This window comes from Rattus norvegicus, chromosome 6, assembly GCF_036323735.1.
Source record: "Rattus norvegicus strain BN/NHsdMcwi chromosome 6, GRCr8, whole genome shotgun sequence".
NCBI lineage: Eukaryota > Metazoa > Chordata > Mammalia > Rodentia > Muridae > Rattus > Rattus norvegicus.
Genome location: NC_086024.1, coordinates 30,794,588 through 30,811,124, shown reverse-complemented (window position 1 = coordinate 30,811,124; position 16,537 = coordinate 30,794,588). Strand labels below are relative to the sequence as shown.

The following is a 16,537-nucleotide window of genomic DNA, read 5'->3' as shown; positions in this document are numbered from 1 at the left end:
GATTTAGCTCAGTGGTAGAGCGCTTACCTAGGAAGCGCAAGGCCCTGGGTTCGGTCCCCAGCTCCGAAAAAAAGAACCAAAAAAAAAAAAAAAAAAAAGACAACAGGGCGTGAGAAGGGCACCTCTAAGACAACGGGGCGTGAGAAGGGCACCTCTAAGACAACGGGGCGTGAGAAGGGCACCTCTAAGACAACGGGGCGTGAGAAGGGCACCTCTAAGACAACATGGTCCCCCAGCTTTAAGGTTCATTTGTAATCCTGCTCATCGACACTTCTCATGGGCAGCACTGGTGCAGAGAGCTTTACACCAGGAAGATAAAGGCATCGATTCCTCTGGAGTTGCCAGGAAGTTACCCTGACACATTCTGTTCCCCACCACAGCTCTGCCATGGGGATGAAGGTTAAAGCTGAGGCTCTGCCTGCGGCCAGCAGGTGGGGAAGTGTTACACAGATGTAGGAGCCCCAGGTCTCAGCACGTAGCCCACTGGCTGCTCACCTGGCTAGGGCCCACATATGTCAGCTCGAACTTGTTCTTGTAAATGCTCCTTCGGAGGCAGCAGTCAAACTGTTCCACCCCACCACAGAGTGTTCCCTGAGGGAGAGAGACAGCATGAGAGGAAGCTCACGGTGCACTTACCCTGGAGACCTCAAACCTTGCTGTAACAGTCTAGAGACGAGTGGTCAGCAAAGGGCAGGCAGGTTTGGGACCTCTCAGTAAAAAAGGTGGTGACCCTAGGCCTTACAGGCATTACGTGTGGATTGGATAAAGAAGGAGAAAACAGGCTGGCCTGGAAAACTCTGTCCCTTGGGGCCTCCAATGGTGTACATTCCCCTTTTTGCCTTTAACAGCAGATTTTTAGGTTGAAGTCACAAGGCAACTGGGCTTCCCTAGCGCCACAGTGGAGTGCCCTGGCATAAGGAGTTTTTATTCTAGTTTGGAGACCATCCCCAATACAGAAAGGGGTTACTAATAACACACCGCACAGAGCCGAGAGCCATCCCGCTTCCAGGCCAAGGCGGTGACTGTGTATAAGTTGGCAATCTCCTTGGGCTTTGCCTCTTCCCAGATGCTTCTTCGAGGACTCCAGTTGAACACCCGAAGTCTAGAAAGGTTTGTGGCTTTTAGATGAGATGGGGCGGAGCAAAAGAGTGAAGATAAGTAACTAAAAGAAAGCAGTCTCATTCTACCAGAAAAGGAAGCAAAGGTCAAACAACAGCCCGGCAAGGCAGGCCAGAGAGGCAGCCTGGCAGGGGAGGGCAAAAATGGTTCAAAGGGAGTTTGCAAAGTCAAGGCGAAAGAAAACGGTGCACACCCGTAATGCAAACACTTGGGAGCAGAGGCAGGAATGTCACCGCAAGTTTGAGGCCAGCCTGGTCTACCTAGTGAGTTCCAGGCTATTCAGGGTTACAGAGTGAGACACTTTCTTAAAACTAAAAAACGACACAAAACGATGGAAGTGGAGAAATCAGGACAAACAAAAAAGATGAGCTGCCAGGAATGCAGGCAGAGGAAGAGAGAAATGTGGGATTCAAAGCAGAGAGGAACAAACAGAAACACATGAGACTGAAAGACAAAAGGACTGTCAGACAGAGGGGACCAGACCCTAGCTGCTCATCTGACCATTCATTCTTTATCCACTCACCAAACGGTGGCTATAACCACACACCAGATGCCAACGTAGGCACTGGAGGCAAAAAGATGACTGCTCAGCCTTCTTCTCAAGGACCCTCAACATAGAAGCAACAACTATGGTCCTGTGGGTAAACTCAAAGTCTGAAGGAGGCAAGGGGGAATGGAGACGGTGATGCAGTCTGCCATGGAATCTCAGGCGGAGGCAGCACCCTGCACTCTGAAACTGCCAACGTGCCAACGGATGGCAATCTGAGCATCCTTTTCAACAGACATGGCCTCTGTCCAGGCTCTGCTGAGGTTCACAATGACATGTCCAGCGCAGTTTACAGAGAAGGAGGGTAGGAGATGCAACTGGACAGGGGACCTACCTGTCATAACTTCCAAGAACAACAGACTGGCCTCCAGGACTTGCAGCAGCTGTGGTGAACTCCCGCTCCTGAGGGTCACGGCTATAGTCGAAAGTCTGTAGCACATGGCCTTCCTTTCCATAGGCCACAATCCTCCGATCACAGCCAGCAGCCACAATGCTGTTGGTGGCCCAGGCCAAGGCATAGGGTGGGCATGGATGGTTAACCAACTTCCCCTGAGACACAACATTTCAGTTTTACTTTGAGGATGGCACCCTAGAAATCCCTCAGTCCTAGTGGTAGATCCAAACATTCCTGACTGACCATAGCAGTCCACAGGGGAAAAAAAAGCTTCCTGCCAGCATTTTCCCACACAAACACACCCTAATCCTAAAGACTCAGCAAATTACGCTTTGTATCATGAACATACACATACCATTTATACTCACTTGTTGACATTGTACTCTAAAGAAATGGCAACATAGTGGTTGGTGTGTTAAGAGATCTCGGGTATGTTCTAGTGAGGCCACCCAAAAAGAGACAGCACACAGTAGCCAACACTGTCTATGCCCAAGAGAGCATATGGTTTCTTTTTCAAGGAAGGCTATATCTAATTAATTATACAGGTAGCTCACAATGTAAATGATTTAGACGGTACTGAATTATACAGAGTAAAACATGAAAGTTTCCCTTTACACCTATCTTTTCTTTCTTAAAGAAGAGAATTAGCTCTTTAACGTCTTATTTGTATGAGTCTGTATGTGTACCTGTCCATGCCTGTGTGCATTGCGTGTGTGCATCTCATGTGTGCACTGCGTGTGTAAACACATGGGTGAAGGACAGTGGAAAGCTCGCAGAAGTCCCTTCTCTTCTTGCACCACGTAGGTCCTGTCAGGTTTGGCACCAGGCACCTTTACCTGCTGAGTTATCTTGCTGGCCTGGTTTTTTCCCCCTATGCATTTGTATGTATATATGTTACATAAATATGTATATATGTACACATATTTGTGTATATGTATATATTTACATAAATGGAAATAATTTTCACTTTGTATCCCCCTTAGAGGCTTTATTTCCCCCTCTCTCAAGGTCCCTGCCACCCACTCCTCCCTATAAATAGTAGCTCTAGCTTCCTAACCACAAATCTCTGTGGCGGCATCCAAATGCTTCTAAGATCACACTCTCCCAGCGTCCTCCCCCGACAGCTCCATCTCGGTGCTTAGACATGCAGCTGCCCTCCGGGAGGGCTCCGGGAATGTCCACGCTGCCCCGCAGTATGCTGTAAGCGTACCTGTGACTCTCCCGAGCCTTCGTCATCGAAGAAATACCTAACGATGGTGCCGTCCGCGTGACCCGAGAGAATCCCTTTCCCAGAGCAGCTGAAGAGCAGAGGGAGAGGCAGACAGAGGGACAGGCCGTCAGCGCTGACAAAGGCTGCTCTCTGTCCCGCATTCGTGCCTGACGGTTCCCAGTGTTACTTTTGGAACTCACTTGGTTGTCAGCGCTACCACGTAGGAATCTGTCCCATAGATAGTAGATGACTTGTTAGTTTTTGTGTTTGCTAAGCGAACCTGAAAAAAAAAATCAAAGAATGCACGCAGGTCTGTCTAGATCACTTTCAACCTCACCCAGGCCTGAGAAACAAAGACAAAACTCTAGAATGTACAAAACTGGTCCTCGTGCATCCTTCTGCGTGCACACTTGGTCTCCAGGGGAAAGGATGAACCCTGCTGCCCCCACCCTTCCCCAGGACCATTCTCCCCACCTAACACTGATCCCAGTTTCCCTGCCCTTCTTTACCTTGCCTTCAGCCAGTCCAAAGACAATGATATACTCCGCAGGCCACTGCAGACAAGTGACGGCACTCTGTATGCAGAAGGTAAAGGGACAACCAGCCTGTGTGGATCAGCACCTCTATGACACCTGGCACCCACCACAGCCAGCACCCTAGTCTTCTACAGGGGAGGTCTACAAGGAGGGAACACAGCTGGGCTCTCTTTAGTAAGGGACAAGGAGCAGCCAGGCAGTGCCATCCTTTCGCAGGTCAAACCAGCTCTAGACATTAGCAAAGGTGACTCCTGGTTACAGTCACAAGCAGACAGACTCTGAACTTTACCGTCTGGATGAACTTGTTGCAGATGACCTTCTTGTCACCCCTGCCAAACGAAAAGAAAGGAAGCACGCTTAGAGTCATTGCCCCAAAATGGTGGTGGTGGTGGAGGGGACAAGACAGGAAACCTTTCCTGGCCCACTGGTGTCTCCTATCCTTCTGTGGGAGGTCTGATGTGAGCAGGTGCCCAAGACGCCCTGGAGCTACATCAAAGATGGCAACACACTGGCTTGCAGGACTTTCGATGGCCTTAGACTCATTCTGCCAGGCATGGGACTGACGGACGCGCAGAGGAGGCAAAGGCATGAACACAGCAGACTTAAAGTCTCTGCCTCCTACACCTGATCCTGGCACCAATCACTCCTGTGCCCTCCCACCCCATCGCTACCCCAGCGAGGCATTTCTCATGCCTAATTCTTCTTTTGCAGGCCACGCCCCCAATCCCCACATCTGTCCTCACCAGTCTTCTCCTATCTTGTAGACATAGATGATGTTGTCAGTCTGTCCTATGGCAATTTTTGTGGAATCAGGAGAGAAAGCCATGCCTTTGACCATGTAGCTCTTCCTGCCATACTGGGAATCAAAACAAAATTAATGAGTATGAATGAAAGAGAAAAGAAGACACACAACATATCCTGATAGACCCACAAGATTCGTGCTGAGAAAAGGGGTGGACCACTTCCCAGGCCCAGGGCTGGAAGGCAGATTACAACGTTTCCTAGGGTAATAGGTTAGGACACAGGGCGCGGGGCGCAGCGGGGCGCGGGGCACACGCAGGGGTCCTCTCCACCTTCATGTCAGCTGGTTTGGTGGAGAACTTGTCTCTCCGCTCCCCGTGTTCATCGTACAGCAGTACCACTCGGTCCACTGTGCAGACAGCAAATTTAGCATTGTTCTGGGACCAGGCCATGCAGGTCACCTTCGCAGCTCCATCCTGCAGAGGGGAAAGAAGTAATGTAAGCCCGGTGCTGGTCTACCATGCACAAAGCATCTCCAGTCTCATCAGCCCCTGGCGTGGCTTTGCTTTACGTTCTTCTTGTCAGTGTTTCTCTCAAAACGAAACAAAATAGAAGAAATGCTTTGTATATGTGGAATGTACAGGAATGGGTGAGCTCTGTGTAATCCAGATTAGCCTCAGGTTCACTCTGTAGCCAAGGGTGATTTGAATTTCCCATTCCCAAGGCCTCCCGAGTGCTAGGATCCAAGGCATTCACGTCTGGGGAAGGAACCCAGGGCTTCACCTCAGGCTAACCAAACACTGTACCTACCAGCCCAACTCCCAAGCCCCTAACGTGCTGTCTGAGACTCATGATACAAAGGCATCAACTGTTCCAAAAGCAATAGCCTCTTTGCTCCCTCATTTCTCAAGTCTGCTACTGAAAAAGAAAATCAATTCATCTGATAAATGTTTGTCTTTATAGCTACTCATTCAATTAATGTTTTCAAGCATTTCATCAAGAAAGGCACTTGGCCAAGGGCTGACAGAGAGACAAAGAGCAAATCATAGAACCTACCCTGGGACCTAATAAGATGCTACAAAATTGGAAGGTCCCACAAGAAGAAAATGTACTGAGTGCAGTAATGATTTAGAGATGCCCAAGACAATTTTATGCTTAAATGATCAAAATTAAATTCTGAAGGACAGATACCGTTGAATGGTGAATTACTTCAGATGTAGTGGATAGCACGAGGAAGTCAAGGATCTGCAGTTTAAGGGACCTGAGAGTTTGTACAAAAGAGTGGAGGAAGGGCAGGAAGCGTAGAGGGGCCACCCCAGGGAGAGTCTTTGAAGCAGGGAATGGGAGAGACATCAGTAGTAACATAACTAGACTTGAGACTTGTTTACTGGAGAATGGAGACAAGGCCTCTTTCCCTGCTTAATTCCCCGCGTTTTGAAAGTCTGGAGTTAAAAATGACCTTCACCAAGGCTGACGTATAGCCCAGTCGGAGGAGTGCTCATTTTGCATTCATTGGTCCCCGGGATCGATCCCCCTGGCATCTCAAAAAACTAAGTAAGTAAATAGACAAAGAGAATGTGGCAGTGGCTGTAAGCCCAGCACCCGGGAGCTGATGGCAGGAGGATCATATGTTTAAGGTCTTCTTCAGCTACACAGCAAGCTTGAAACCGGCCTGGGCTGTGTGAGACCCCGTCTTAAAAAAACTAAATAAGGGGTTGGGGATTTGGCTCAGTGGTAGAGTGCTTACCTAGGAAGCGCAAGGTCCTGGGTTCGGTCCCCAGCACCGGGAAAAAAAAAAAAAAACTAAATAAATCAACGGAGAAAATAAGTGACCAGCACCCAGTGACGTCACTCTTCCTGTTTGTCTCTCTCAGCTGTGGTCCCCTCAGGCTCTGCCACTAAAGATTTCTGTTCTTGAAATAAAACTTAGCTCCTAGTCCAAATGTCTGATTGGCCAGTTGGGCTACAGGAGGTCTGGCTTGACGAACTTTTACGTCCCACACCTAACCCAAATACCTCTGGAGCCAGAAGGGAAGAGGATCACTGCACCCAAATCCCCAAACCAGAGCCAGAAAACAGCCACGCCAGCACGGCTGCCATGACCTGAGCATTCACACAGGAGGTTAGAGGGGGGGGCCAGGTGCTTCCTCAGCTTTGGCTGATCACCCTCCTTCCTGGGCTGAGTCCATCCTGGGCATCTGGCCCAGCTGCACGGCGACAGCATTTTTCTTTTCTTTTTTTTTTTTTTTAAAAGAGACCAAAGGGTTCTACTGCCAATATTTCCATTAGGGTATTTTGAAATTACAGATTACAGTACCAGTTTATTCAGCAAGAAGCACAACTTTTAATTGTTCTACCACTGAGCTAGGGCTCCATCCGCTACTGTCAGCGCACTCTGCAAACATTCCCAAGCTCAGGGATCAACGACTTCTCCTTTCTCTACAATAAGTGCCCTGACTGGGCTGTCTTGTGAGTTAAGTGAAACAGAGCCAGGCAGGCATTTTTCACAAATGCTTGACACCCATTAAGTACCACCTCTCATAACTCTCAAGTAGAAGCTATTATTATTCCCATTTTACAGATGGAGAAATCGAGGCATTGAAAATTAAGAAACTTGCTTGGGTTTATTTATATATAAGTTTTTAGATGGCAGATGCGAGGCAATATCTGAGCCTGTATACGTTTGAATACATAAGCTGTGATCCTAATGTCTTTAATTACGCTGTTGTGGCATATGTATCAATGACTTAATTCTGCCATACATGACTTTTAGAATTATTTTTCGTGACAGGTTCTCTCTATATAGCCCTAGAACTTGCTTTGTAAACCAGACTGGCATCGAACTTACAGAAATCTACTTGCTGCTGCTCCTGAGTGTTTGGACAAAAGGCATGAGCCATCGTGCCTGGATATTCTATTTTTTTTTTTTTAAAAGGTCTTGCTATGTATTCAGACTGGCGTTGAGCTCACAGCAATCCTCCTGCCTCAGTCTCCCAAGTTCTAAGATTACATGCATGGGACAGCACAGTCAGGTAAGGGACTTGTTTTTGTAGTGCTACAGAAGAATGCAAGGGCTCACACATGCTAAGTGTATGCTCTACCAATGGCAACATCTCCTGCAAACTGCATACTTGTTTTGAATGTAGGTCTGTCTGTCTGTATGTAAGTTTGTGTGTGTCGGGGCACAGGGGTTATATGTGCCTGTCTGTGTGTGCGTGTAGAGGCCTGAGGTTAACATCAAGTATTTTCACAATTATTCTCCACCTTACTTTTTTAAAGGCAGAGTCTCTCATTGAACTGAAAGCTCATAAATTTGGCTAGGCTGGAAGACTAGAACTAGAACTCTAGGGACCCACCTGTGTGCCTTTGCATCCCTGAGATTACAGGGGTGCCTGGCTTTGAAGAGGGTGTTGGAGATCTGAACTCAGTTTCTCACGCCGGTGATGAGTCATTTCCCCCATAGCCAACCTTCTTCAGTGTTTGTTAGCCTGTCCTTTCAATTGGGAGTGTCCTTCTCTCTTGTCAGTCATCCTTCTCATGGCTTTTCAGTTTATAATGCTCTATAATCTTTTTCCCTTACATTTACGGTGGGTGGGGCATGTGTGGCAGTCGGAGGACAACTTGCATGAGCTGGTTCTTTCCTTCTACTGCATGGGTCACAAGGCTCAAACTCAAGTGGTCAGGCTTAGTGGCAAGTACCTCCTTATCCACCAAATCTCCTCACTGACCTTTTCTTTCTTTCTTTTTTTGTAGGAGCCTCGTGTAACCCAGGCTGGCCTTGAACTCTCCATGTAGCCAAGAACGGCCTTGCACTCCTGACCCCTCCCACCCACACAACTGCTGAGACTGTTAGCCTGTGCCACCAAGGCTTATAAGGTTCTGTTCTGTGTAGAACTTCACTTAACATTCTCCTAAGTCGCTTACAGTTTTCCTCACTGTGCCTATTCTTTACCAGATGAAGAAGCTAGCGATGGAAAGACTGCTTAGGAGAAGGGTTAAAGCCAGAGATACCATTTGGTCAAGTCAATGTTGGAGCTAAACTAAGACATGAATCCCGTCCTCTTCACTCCCAAACCCAATCTTCGTTTGTTTCTGGGCTTCTCTCCCAGTGCCCAGCCTCTTCTTCATCTGAGAAGACACACTTTCACAATCCAAAAAAGGGTTAAGCTTCTGCTCTACCTTTTTTAGGGCTTATATCTAAAGCGCTTATTTCATCCTGTGCAGAGTTAGGATCGCTGTCTATATATGCGCTTCTCCCTCCAGAAAGAGCCTTGACGTAGTAATGCGGGTGGATTTGATCCGGTAGAGCCTAAGCTTGGGGCCTGACACTTAACTGATGTAGGTGATGCAATGAAAGCTTATAGTCGTTAGCGATGCATATCGCCTGCTGAAAGATCTTTCACAATCTTCTGCACAAAGTAGACGCTCAAAAGTATGAACTTCTGTTCCCTCACTTTTTTTTTTTCCTTTGGGAACGCCTGGTGGCGGGGGAATGGGAGAGGCATGGGATTCCTCACCTGAGGGCTCAGCAGGGTCCTCAGGTGCTTCAACTGCATGACGCACACCGGTCTCGGATGCTCGCTGACCGAGACAACTCCCACGGTTACCTGGACAACCCGCCAAGCATCGGCGGCTCTAGCGGCTGACGCACAGGCGACGTGAGTACGACACACGTCATAAGGTCACGTAGTGGGTTCGCGACGCTGCAAACGGGACGTGCGCAAGCGCAGTGAGTCCTAGGGCGGGACCACAAGAGGGGTTGTCGAATTCTCTCCACGACCAATCCCGTAGCTGCATGCAAAGTTAACGCAAAGCTCCGCCCACAAGTCTTCATCCCGGTCGGGCTTCTACTTCACCCAATCCTTACTTTTTCTTATTGCCCTACCTGGGCAGGTGCGCTTTAGTTGCTTAAACTCTGGAGGAAAGCAAGGCAGATACTACGAGAGGCGAAAGACAATTCGCAGAACTGAAACCTTCACGTCCTCCCCAAACTTACTTGACTTGCGGGAGGCCACTCAATACTGATAGGTAACAGTGAAAGCTCAAGGATTTACCTGGTACTGTGTTTGAATTGAGCAGTGACACTCGCACAGTTTACACACCAGGGGGCAGATTAAAGGGGTGACTCGCCACCGAAGTTAAAACAGCTAGTAAAGGGTGGAACCGGGATCCAACCCACAGCTAATAACCTTTTAATTCCCGCAAGAAGACTCCACTCTCCTTAACTCACTGCCTCCCTGCCCGACTTTCTCAGGAAGTTATCCAGGATTTGGTGGATATATTGGAAACACTGGCTAGGGAAAGAAAAGGCACCCTGTTTGGTCATTGAGTAAACGACGAGTTCAAGCCTGATTGCTGAAATTCATATGTTTCTATGGGTCAGTGAGGGAGGAAGACCAGAACTTGGTTCCCCTCCCTGCTTAGAGCTGCATGACACCTGAGGTTAGGGATTGGTTAAGCAGAAAAGATATCGTCTTCTTAGTTTGGTTGGGATCCTTTCAACAATTTTTGGTCTCATTTCTTGAAACAGATCAGAGAGATCGAATGAAATGCAGAAACGTCATCAGTAGGCCTTCTCTAAATGGTCCAAGGTTGGCAAGCCCTATACCCCCCTAAAAGCATAGCATATGCTCTCCAGGCAAATGCTGGGTCCAAAGCCTTAAGCACATAGCAGTTGCCAGTGGCAACGAGTATTTCTCTTCCTGCCACCTCATCCCTCTTGAAAATTAAGAACCAGTAGAGTACAGGTCCCATTTTTTTTTCCCACAGGTAACAAATAGGTCCCAGAAGTCAAATTATAATTTTTTTGGACAGGGGCATCCAAACCCCTCAGCTTTATTTCTAGAATCCTCTGGACATGTTAGAGTATAAATATAAACTCATTTATGGATTACAATTATTGTTAACTTTGAGTGAACAGAGACATAGATGAAGAAGAAAACGAAGAAGAGGCAATGGTGTGCCCGGGGTGAGGACACATGGCACCAAGGGCACATTAATGGTGACTGCTCTCCCGTCAGTTCCCAAGACAACTCAGCCCTTCGGACCATTTCCTCAAAGTGAGTGGTGGAGTCAAAAGAGTGGGGAAGGAATTGGTTATATAACACAAGGGTAGAACATTTGATTAGTACACACAAGGTCCTGAACAAAAACTAAAAAAAAAAAAAAAAAAAAAAAACAAACTACTGGCCCTTTTATGTGACATGGCCTGGTTTCCGTTGGTATGAAAACATCTGTGACTTCTCATTTTTCTCTCTTCTCATTCATCAAAGACAAAGAAGGGAGGCCGCTGGTTTTCCATTCCCCCATTCCCTTTTGTCTTTCTCTGCCCATCCTAGATGAAAACATGGATTCATTGATGCAAACATCTTAGAATGACTCTGTCCTTTCAGGTCGGTGGAGGCGTGAGGAGAACTGACAAGGTGTAGAGATGTCTTCAGCATACCATACCGTATACCAGTCAGTTCCAGTTTGTCCAAGAACCTTTATTGGAAAAAACGTCCCAGGGGTGAGATCACCTACAGCTGGAGGGACTGCCAGGTGAGGGAGGAGCACCGGAGGCTCCGTGGAAGACATTGGAATAGTGCAGTACACCCGCTGCCTCTAGGCCCAGATCGTTCTTACTGGAGGAGGGCAACACTGATAGAAACACCCCTCTCCGGGGCCCAGAGGCAAGCTGTAGGGGCAGCTAGTGGGTGCCAATAGTCCTGATACAGGTGACATGGGGCCCCTATTCAGGACCTAGTGGAATAGGGTTGAATAAGTGATTCTCCCCTGGACCTGGGGGATGGGAGGAGATGCTCTATTTGATATCCACTTCCAGGCCCAAGGGTACAGAGTCTATCAGACCTACATTCTGGCCCTGCTCACAGTGGAAAGAGGATGGGTACCAGCCTGAGATTCTGGGAGCGTACTGCCTTGTGGGAGTCTCAAGCAAATCACCATCATAGGCTTTCCCTGGCCCTGCCTCACCCCCACAGAGTCATACAGTGAGTGTATCCTCTCTTCTGGTTCTGGTTCTTCATTCACTCAAACGTCAATGGTGTTGATGGATGGGGACTTTTTCTGTAAAGAGAAAAATTACCCATCCTGAATTCCAGAAAGGTCAATGTGCCACCCTTGCCTTCTGGACTTGTTCATCCCAGACAATCAATGCACACGCGCGCGCGCACACACACATTCACACTAACACGTGTACACTCACCTACCCACCCTATTCTTCTGCCTCTCACTGATTATCCCTCTGCACCCAAATCCCCCCTCTCACACTCACTGGTCCCACATCACCTGTCTGGTCCCCACTGGCCTTCCCTGAGGACTCTGTTCAGGCCCCTTCCCCTTCTCCTTGGGGTTGTTGTTAGAGTCGTTGTCCTTGATGATGTCATACTGACGGCAGAATAGCCCGATCACAGCTGAAAACACAACAATGCCATCCGATCCTCCATCTTGACTCAAGGTTCTTGAAGCCTTGCAGGGCACTGAGATATCCACGAAACTAGAGAATCCTTGACTTCCTGGTGCCCATGCAACCCTCATCTCTGGGCTTGCAGTAGCCTCTCTCCCTCCTCGAACTTGTCCCGATTACCTCCCTCCACCCCCACCCCACCCCCACTGCTTTTTTCTCCCCTTTCTCCAGTATTGGGCAGATACATCGTCACTTCCCACTATCTCAGACCCAAGTCCCTGCTTCCCTATCCGGTACTTACCAGCCCACATGAGCAATACCACCACAATGATGACAACTTCCCCTGTCTGCAATGGCCGTTCTCCATCCAGACCCTCCACTGTAATGTCACCTAGGAAGAGAGCCATTCTCTGGGTTACAAAGGACCCACTGGAGAGCTCTGTCACATACAGAAGGGAGATGTACTGAGCCTGAAGTTATGGGGTGGTCCTGCTCAGGGAGAAGGCTTTGAGATCAAAGGGTGGTATAGAACTTGCTCAGATCAGGCTGTGGCGGGTATGATGTGACTTTGGGTAAAAGGATGCTTAAAAGCCCTTCCCCCAAAGGATTCATTAGCAGCATCTTCTAGAGCTGGTCCCCTGCCCACCTGTTTTTCTTTCCTTCCCTGGCAGTAAAAGGAATTAAATCATCCTATTCATCTGAGCTAGACAGTTGTTAGCCTTAAAGCAAGTAAACGAGAGGCTAAAAGCCAGGTTAAAAAAACCGCTAACACAGGCTCTTACCTGGGCTGGAGCTGTTGGAGGGCAGCCTGTCAGAACCCTTGAGGGTGCGGAAGTGCACCCGGGGTCCTGGGGGGCTCTCTCCCCGAAGGCCAATGCTCCTGACCTGCACTGTATAGTCGCTGTCTTCGGCCAGGCCCCAAAGAGCACAGGCCCTGGTGGTGGTGTTCACCTCCCTGATTACACGCTGCCCGGGGCCATTCTGTCGCTGCAAGGAGATGGAGAGAAAGGAGGGCAGCCTAGTTCCAGTCCTTTGCCTAACTTAGGACATCCAAGCACTCAAAAGGAATAGTGTGGAGGAAACTGGAGGGATGTTCGGAGATCCAAGGGCACAGGTTGGGGAAACGGGGTGATTCATACTTGCTGGGAAATAGAGTAGCCAATGACGATGTTGCCTTCTGGGACGTCCCAGGACACAGTGGCCGAATTGGCTCTGAGATGAGTGACCGTCACATTCACAGGAGAGGGAGGTCGGTCTGGGGGTGCCCGAGTGTTAACAGGTTAAAAGGTGTCACCTCCACACTAGCTCTGACGGACCCCCACTGCGGGCATCCTCTTCACTCACCTGCTCGCACAAAACCCAGGTCACAGCTGACCAGCAGGAGGACCGTGGGACTCAGATATGGGGAAAGAGGCATCAAAGAAGCCATGGTTTCCACCGAGTTTGCTGGAGGGGCCCAGAGGCATCCGCTTGACATCCAGGCGAGGATCCTGGAGGAGGCAGGAGTTGAGGGGGTCAGGAGCTGCCCATAACGCAAGTGGGATGCAGCAGCTCTTCCAGGCTTCTCAGGGCCCAGAGCCCATTTTCCCCGCGCCTTTCCCGCCTCCGCATAACCCCGGTGCCCACCCCAACCCCCACCCGCGCGGTCTGATCAGCCCACACCCACCTCCCGGGTCCTCGTGGTCGGTCAGGCCTCGGGGGGCTGCTCGGTGCCCAGAGGGCGGCCCATCGCCAGACTGGTGCTGGCCCTACCCCATCCCGACACGGGCCCGCCAAGACGGGCAGCGACGGCCGAGCTTCGGGCAGAGAGGGCAGAGGCGGAGTGGCCGCGGGCGGCGGGTCTGCGGGGCCCCCAGCCTTCCCAAGGGCCCCGCTTGGTCTGGCTCTGAGCGGTGGGGGGCGTTGCCGGCGAGGCCTGGCAGCTGGCCTGCGTCCCCGGTGCAGAGGACAGTGCGGCGGCCGAAGCTGGTCCCCTGCAGCGGGATGTGACCGTCCCGGCCAGCCAGCCGCCGCCTTCTGCAGAGCTGGCCCCGCGCGCTCCGCTGCAGCCGGGCTGGGACGCGCGGGCCCGCCCCGCCCCGCTGGGGTTCTCGCCGCCGTCATCCCTCCCCCCAATCCCCGCCCCAGCCCAGTTCTCCCTGGGCTCCTCCCACGACCCTCCCTATGGCGGCCTGCCGGGCCCCTATCCCTTCACCCTCCCTGCTCTAGCAGATGAACTGACTAGGGCACCCGAGGGCCAGTGCGAGGGTCTTGGGCACCCGAGAGAGCCCCTCCTTCCATGCATGAAATTAGCCAAGTTGGGAGGAGGCATTCCATCTCTGAATGCAGGAGGGGGCCAAGAGCAGAGGATGATGGAGATAATAATTGTTTTAACAATCTCTTGGAGACTGCGTCAGCTTTTAAGTCTCTTTCCCATTCATGATCTGATTTGATTCCGTTCGCTTTCTCATTCATTCTTTCATTTATTCAGCAAATATTTACTGATCATTTTCTATGTGCCTGGCATCACTATGAAAACTGGAGAGGACTTAAAAAGAGTGCTGGGCACATAAGAACAATTTAAAAGCAGATCTCTCTCTCTCTCTCTCTCTCTCTCTCTCTCTCTCTCTCTCTCTCTCTCGTGTGTGTGTGTGTGTGTGTGTGTGTGTGTGTGTGTGTGTGTGTGTGTGCACGCGCGCATGTATAACTCTTTCCTTTGAGAGAAATCTGTTAACCTGCACCTCAAGTTTCCCACCCTTAAAGCATAGAAACATGGAACTGTTTTTAGAATATCAAATATGGAAACAGTTGGGATGTCAAACACTGGACAAGGGTCTTTAAAAACCTTCTGCCACTGTATGAATGAGTATCATTCATTTGGATCAACTTGTTAGCTGCTGTAGTCATTCAGTAAACATGTTAGGTCCTTAAATTGTTTCATATGTTAGCTGGGTGTGAAATCTGTGTGATCCTAAATGATCAACCACTTGTGTGAGGCCGTTTTCTTATGTAAAAACAATGCCAACCATGACTTCTAAGTGTCCATGTATCCAGTGATGTCTGCAATTTGGGAGAGAGTGCTTGGGTCGGGAGAAATAGAGACTGCCTGTATTTAGGGCAGTTTCTTCGGCCCTCGTTGTTCTTACAGTATTTCTATTTCTGTGAAATTCCTCTGTGATATCCAGTTCAGTGTTTGCACACCCGGGGCCCGGGAGCTTCTGTTGCTTTTCTTTCTGAGAAGAGCCGATAAAATGGGCCAGTGGGACAGGGAAGGACTGCATGCTGACATGTGATCAAGCCATGACCTGAGTCCTCTGGCTTCTGTTGACCCCGATCTCTGGACTTCGGAGGCATTTGGGCCACAGAGCTCTTTTGCTCAGGGATTCTTTCTGACCTGCGTGTTCTGTACATCCAGGCTCTCAGCCTTCCTGAGGGCACTGTGCCTGAAGGGCAAAAGTAAAGAACTTCTGGTCCTCTTCTCCTAGGCAAAGCAGAGAGAAGCTGACGAGACAGAGCATGCGCAAAGAGGACCCTCAGGAGCTCCTGTGAGGCTTAGAAGCCAGGGACAGGAAAGGGCATTGAAGAGAGGGGCATAGGGGTGGTGCTCTGAGAGGCAGGGTTCTTAGGTTAATCATCTCCATAGCTCAGATAAGACCCTGCCAACTGGAAGCAAAGTTATTGGGAGCAGAACAGTTTGTGTGACTGCACAGGCAGGCAGGTCGGAGGGTCCACAGTGTGGGACCATGCCAGGCACCAAACGATATCAGCATGTGATCGAGACCCCTGAGCCTGGTGAATGGGAGGTGAGGTCCTTTCTCAATTTCAGTCTTCTGTTCTGATTCCTAAAATACTTTTAAATTTGGACTGGCCTCAGCTCTGGACTTCTCCCTCCCTCTTCCTTCTGTTCTTCTTTTTTTGGCTTTTGATACAGGGTCTAGCCCAGGCTGGCCTCAAACTTGCTATGTATCTGAGGATAGCCTTGAACTCCTGATACCTTTGAGGCAGCTTCCACTTTCCTAATGCCTGAATTACAGGCACACATCCCATGATAGGCACCATTTTCTTTATCTTTCCTTATGATCTTCCTTCCCTAATAGGCTGAGAACATCACATGAAGACTAAGTTTTTAAGTATGTTAATGGTGTGTGCATGTATGTGTGCATATATGTGCACAAGTTGGGGTGTGTGTGTGTTTGTGTGTGTGTGTGTGTGTGTGTGTGAGAGAGAGAGAGAGAGAGAGAGAGAGAGAGAAAGAGAGAGAGAGAGAAGTATGTAAATCTAAGCCAAACAGTGAGCCTGAGCCTACTGCCACTCCCACCTCCAGTCCAGCAGGCATAAAGCACTTTGGCTTTCTGCCTTCCCTCCCCCACCTTTATGTCCCTTCTCTCCAGTTGTCAGGGTATGAAGCGGCTGTGCCAATCACAGAGAAATCCAACCCACTGACCCGAAACCTGGACAAAGCAGATGCAGAGAAAATTGTCAAACTGCTGGGGCAGTGTGATGCTGAGATATTCCAGGAGGAGGGGCAGATTGTGCCCACCTACCAGGTGACTCAGAGTCAGATCTCAGACACTGCAAACAGAGATGCCAAGCCAGCCACATCTCA

The 16,537-nt window shown here is 49.6% G+C and overlaps 3 protein-coding genes across 5 annotated transcripts in view; 1 reads left to right on the top strand and 2 right to left on the bottom strand.

The window, feature by feature from the left end:
• The window catches only part of Ift172 (intraflagellar transport 172), a 39,399-nt gene extending 30,115 nt beyond the window's left edge, over positions 1 to 9,284 (bottom strand). Inside the window, exons 1-10 of one of the 3 annotated variants that reach the window (XM_039111607.2) lie at positions 9,065 to 9,284; positions 4,880 to 5,023; positions 4,550 to 4,662; positions 4,096 to 4,135; positions 3,780 to 3,845; positions 3,471 to 3,550; positions 3,271 to 3,358; positions 2,001 to 2,215; positions 979 to 1,102; positions 496 to 591 (exon numbers count right to left, since the gene is read on the bottom strand). In XM_039111607.2, the coding sequence (XP_038967535.1) occupies positions 496 to 591; positions 979 to 1,102; positions 2,001 to 2,215; positions 3,271 to 3,358; positions 3,471 to 3,550; positions 3,780 to 3,845; positions 4,096 to 4,135; positions 4,550 to 4,662; positions 4,880 to 5,023; positions 9,065 to 9,103 (1,005 nt within the window). In that variant the 5' untranslated portion in view covers positions 9,104 to 9,284. Of the gene's footprint in view, positions 1 to 495; positions 592 to 978; positions 1,119 to 2,000; positions 2,216 to 3,270; positions 3,359 to 3,470; positions 3,551 to 3,779; positions 3,846 to 4,095; positions 4,136 to 4,549; positions 4,663 to 4,879; positions 5,024 to 9,064 lie in introns of those variants that run through there. The other 2 variants (NM_053792.2, XM_039111609.1) reach the window with 2 other exon arrangements.
• A 1,058-nt stretch (positions 9,285 to 10,342) lies between these two features.
• Positions 10,343 to 14,023, bottom strand: Fndc4 (fibronectin type III domain containing 4). Its single transcript, NM_001427209.1, is given in 7 exon segments — positions 10,343 to 11,612; positions 11,835 to 11,959; positions 12,254 to 12,343; positions 12,735 to 12,939; positions 13,092 to 13,207; positions 13,297 to 13,442; positions 13,619 to 14,023. Coding segments are annotated over 6 exon segments (705 nt in total). The 5' UTR covers positions 13,430 to 13,442; positions 13,619 to 14,023; the 3' UTR covers positions 10,343 to 11,576.
• A 1,474-nt stretch (positions 14,024 to 15,497) lies between these two features.
• Gckr (glucokinase regulator) overlaps positions 15,498 to 16,537 on the top strand; it is a 30,557-nt gene continuing 29,517 nt past the window's right edge. The window contains exons 1-2 of the mRNA NM_013120.2: positions 15,498 to 15,734; positions 16,323 to 16,478. Of these exons, the coding sequence (NP_037252.1) occupies positions 15,675 to 15,734; positions 16,323 to 16,478 (216 nt within the window). The 5' untranslated portion in view covers positions 15,498 to 15,674. The remainder of the gene's footprint in view (positions 15,735 to 16,322; positions 16,479 to 16,537) is intronic.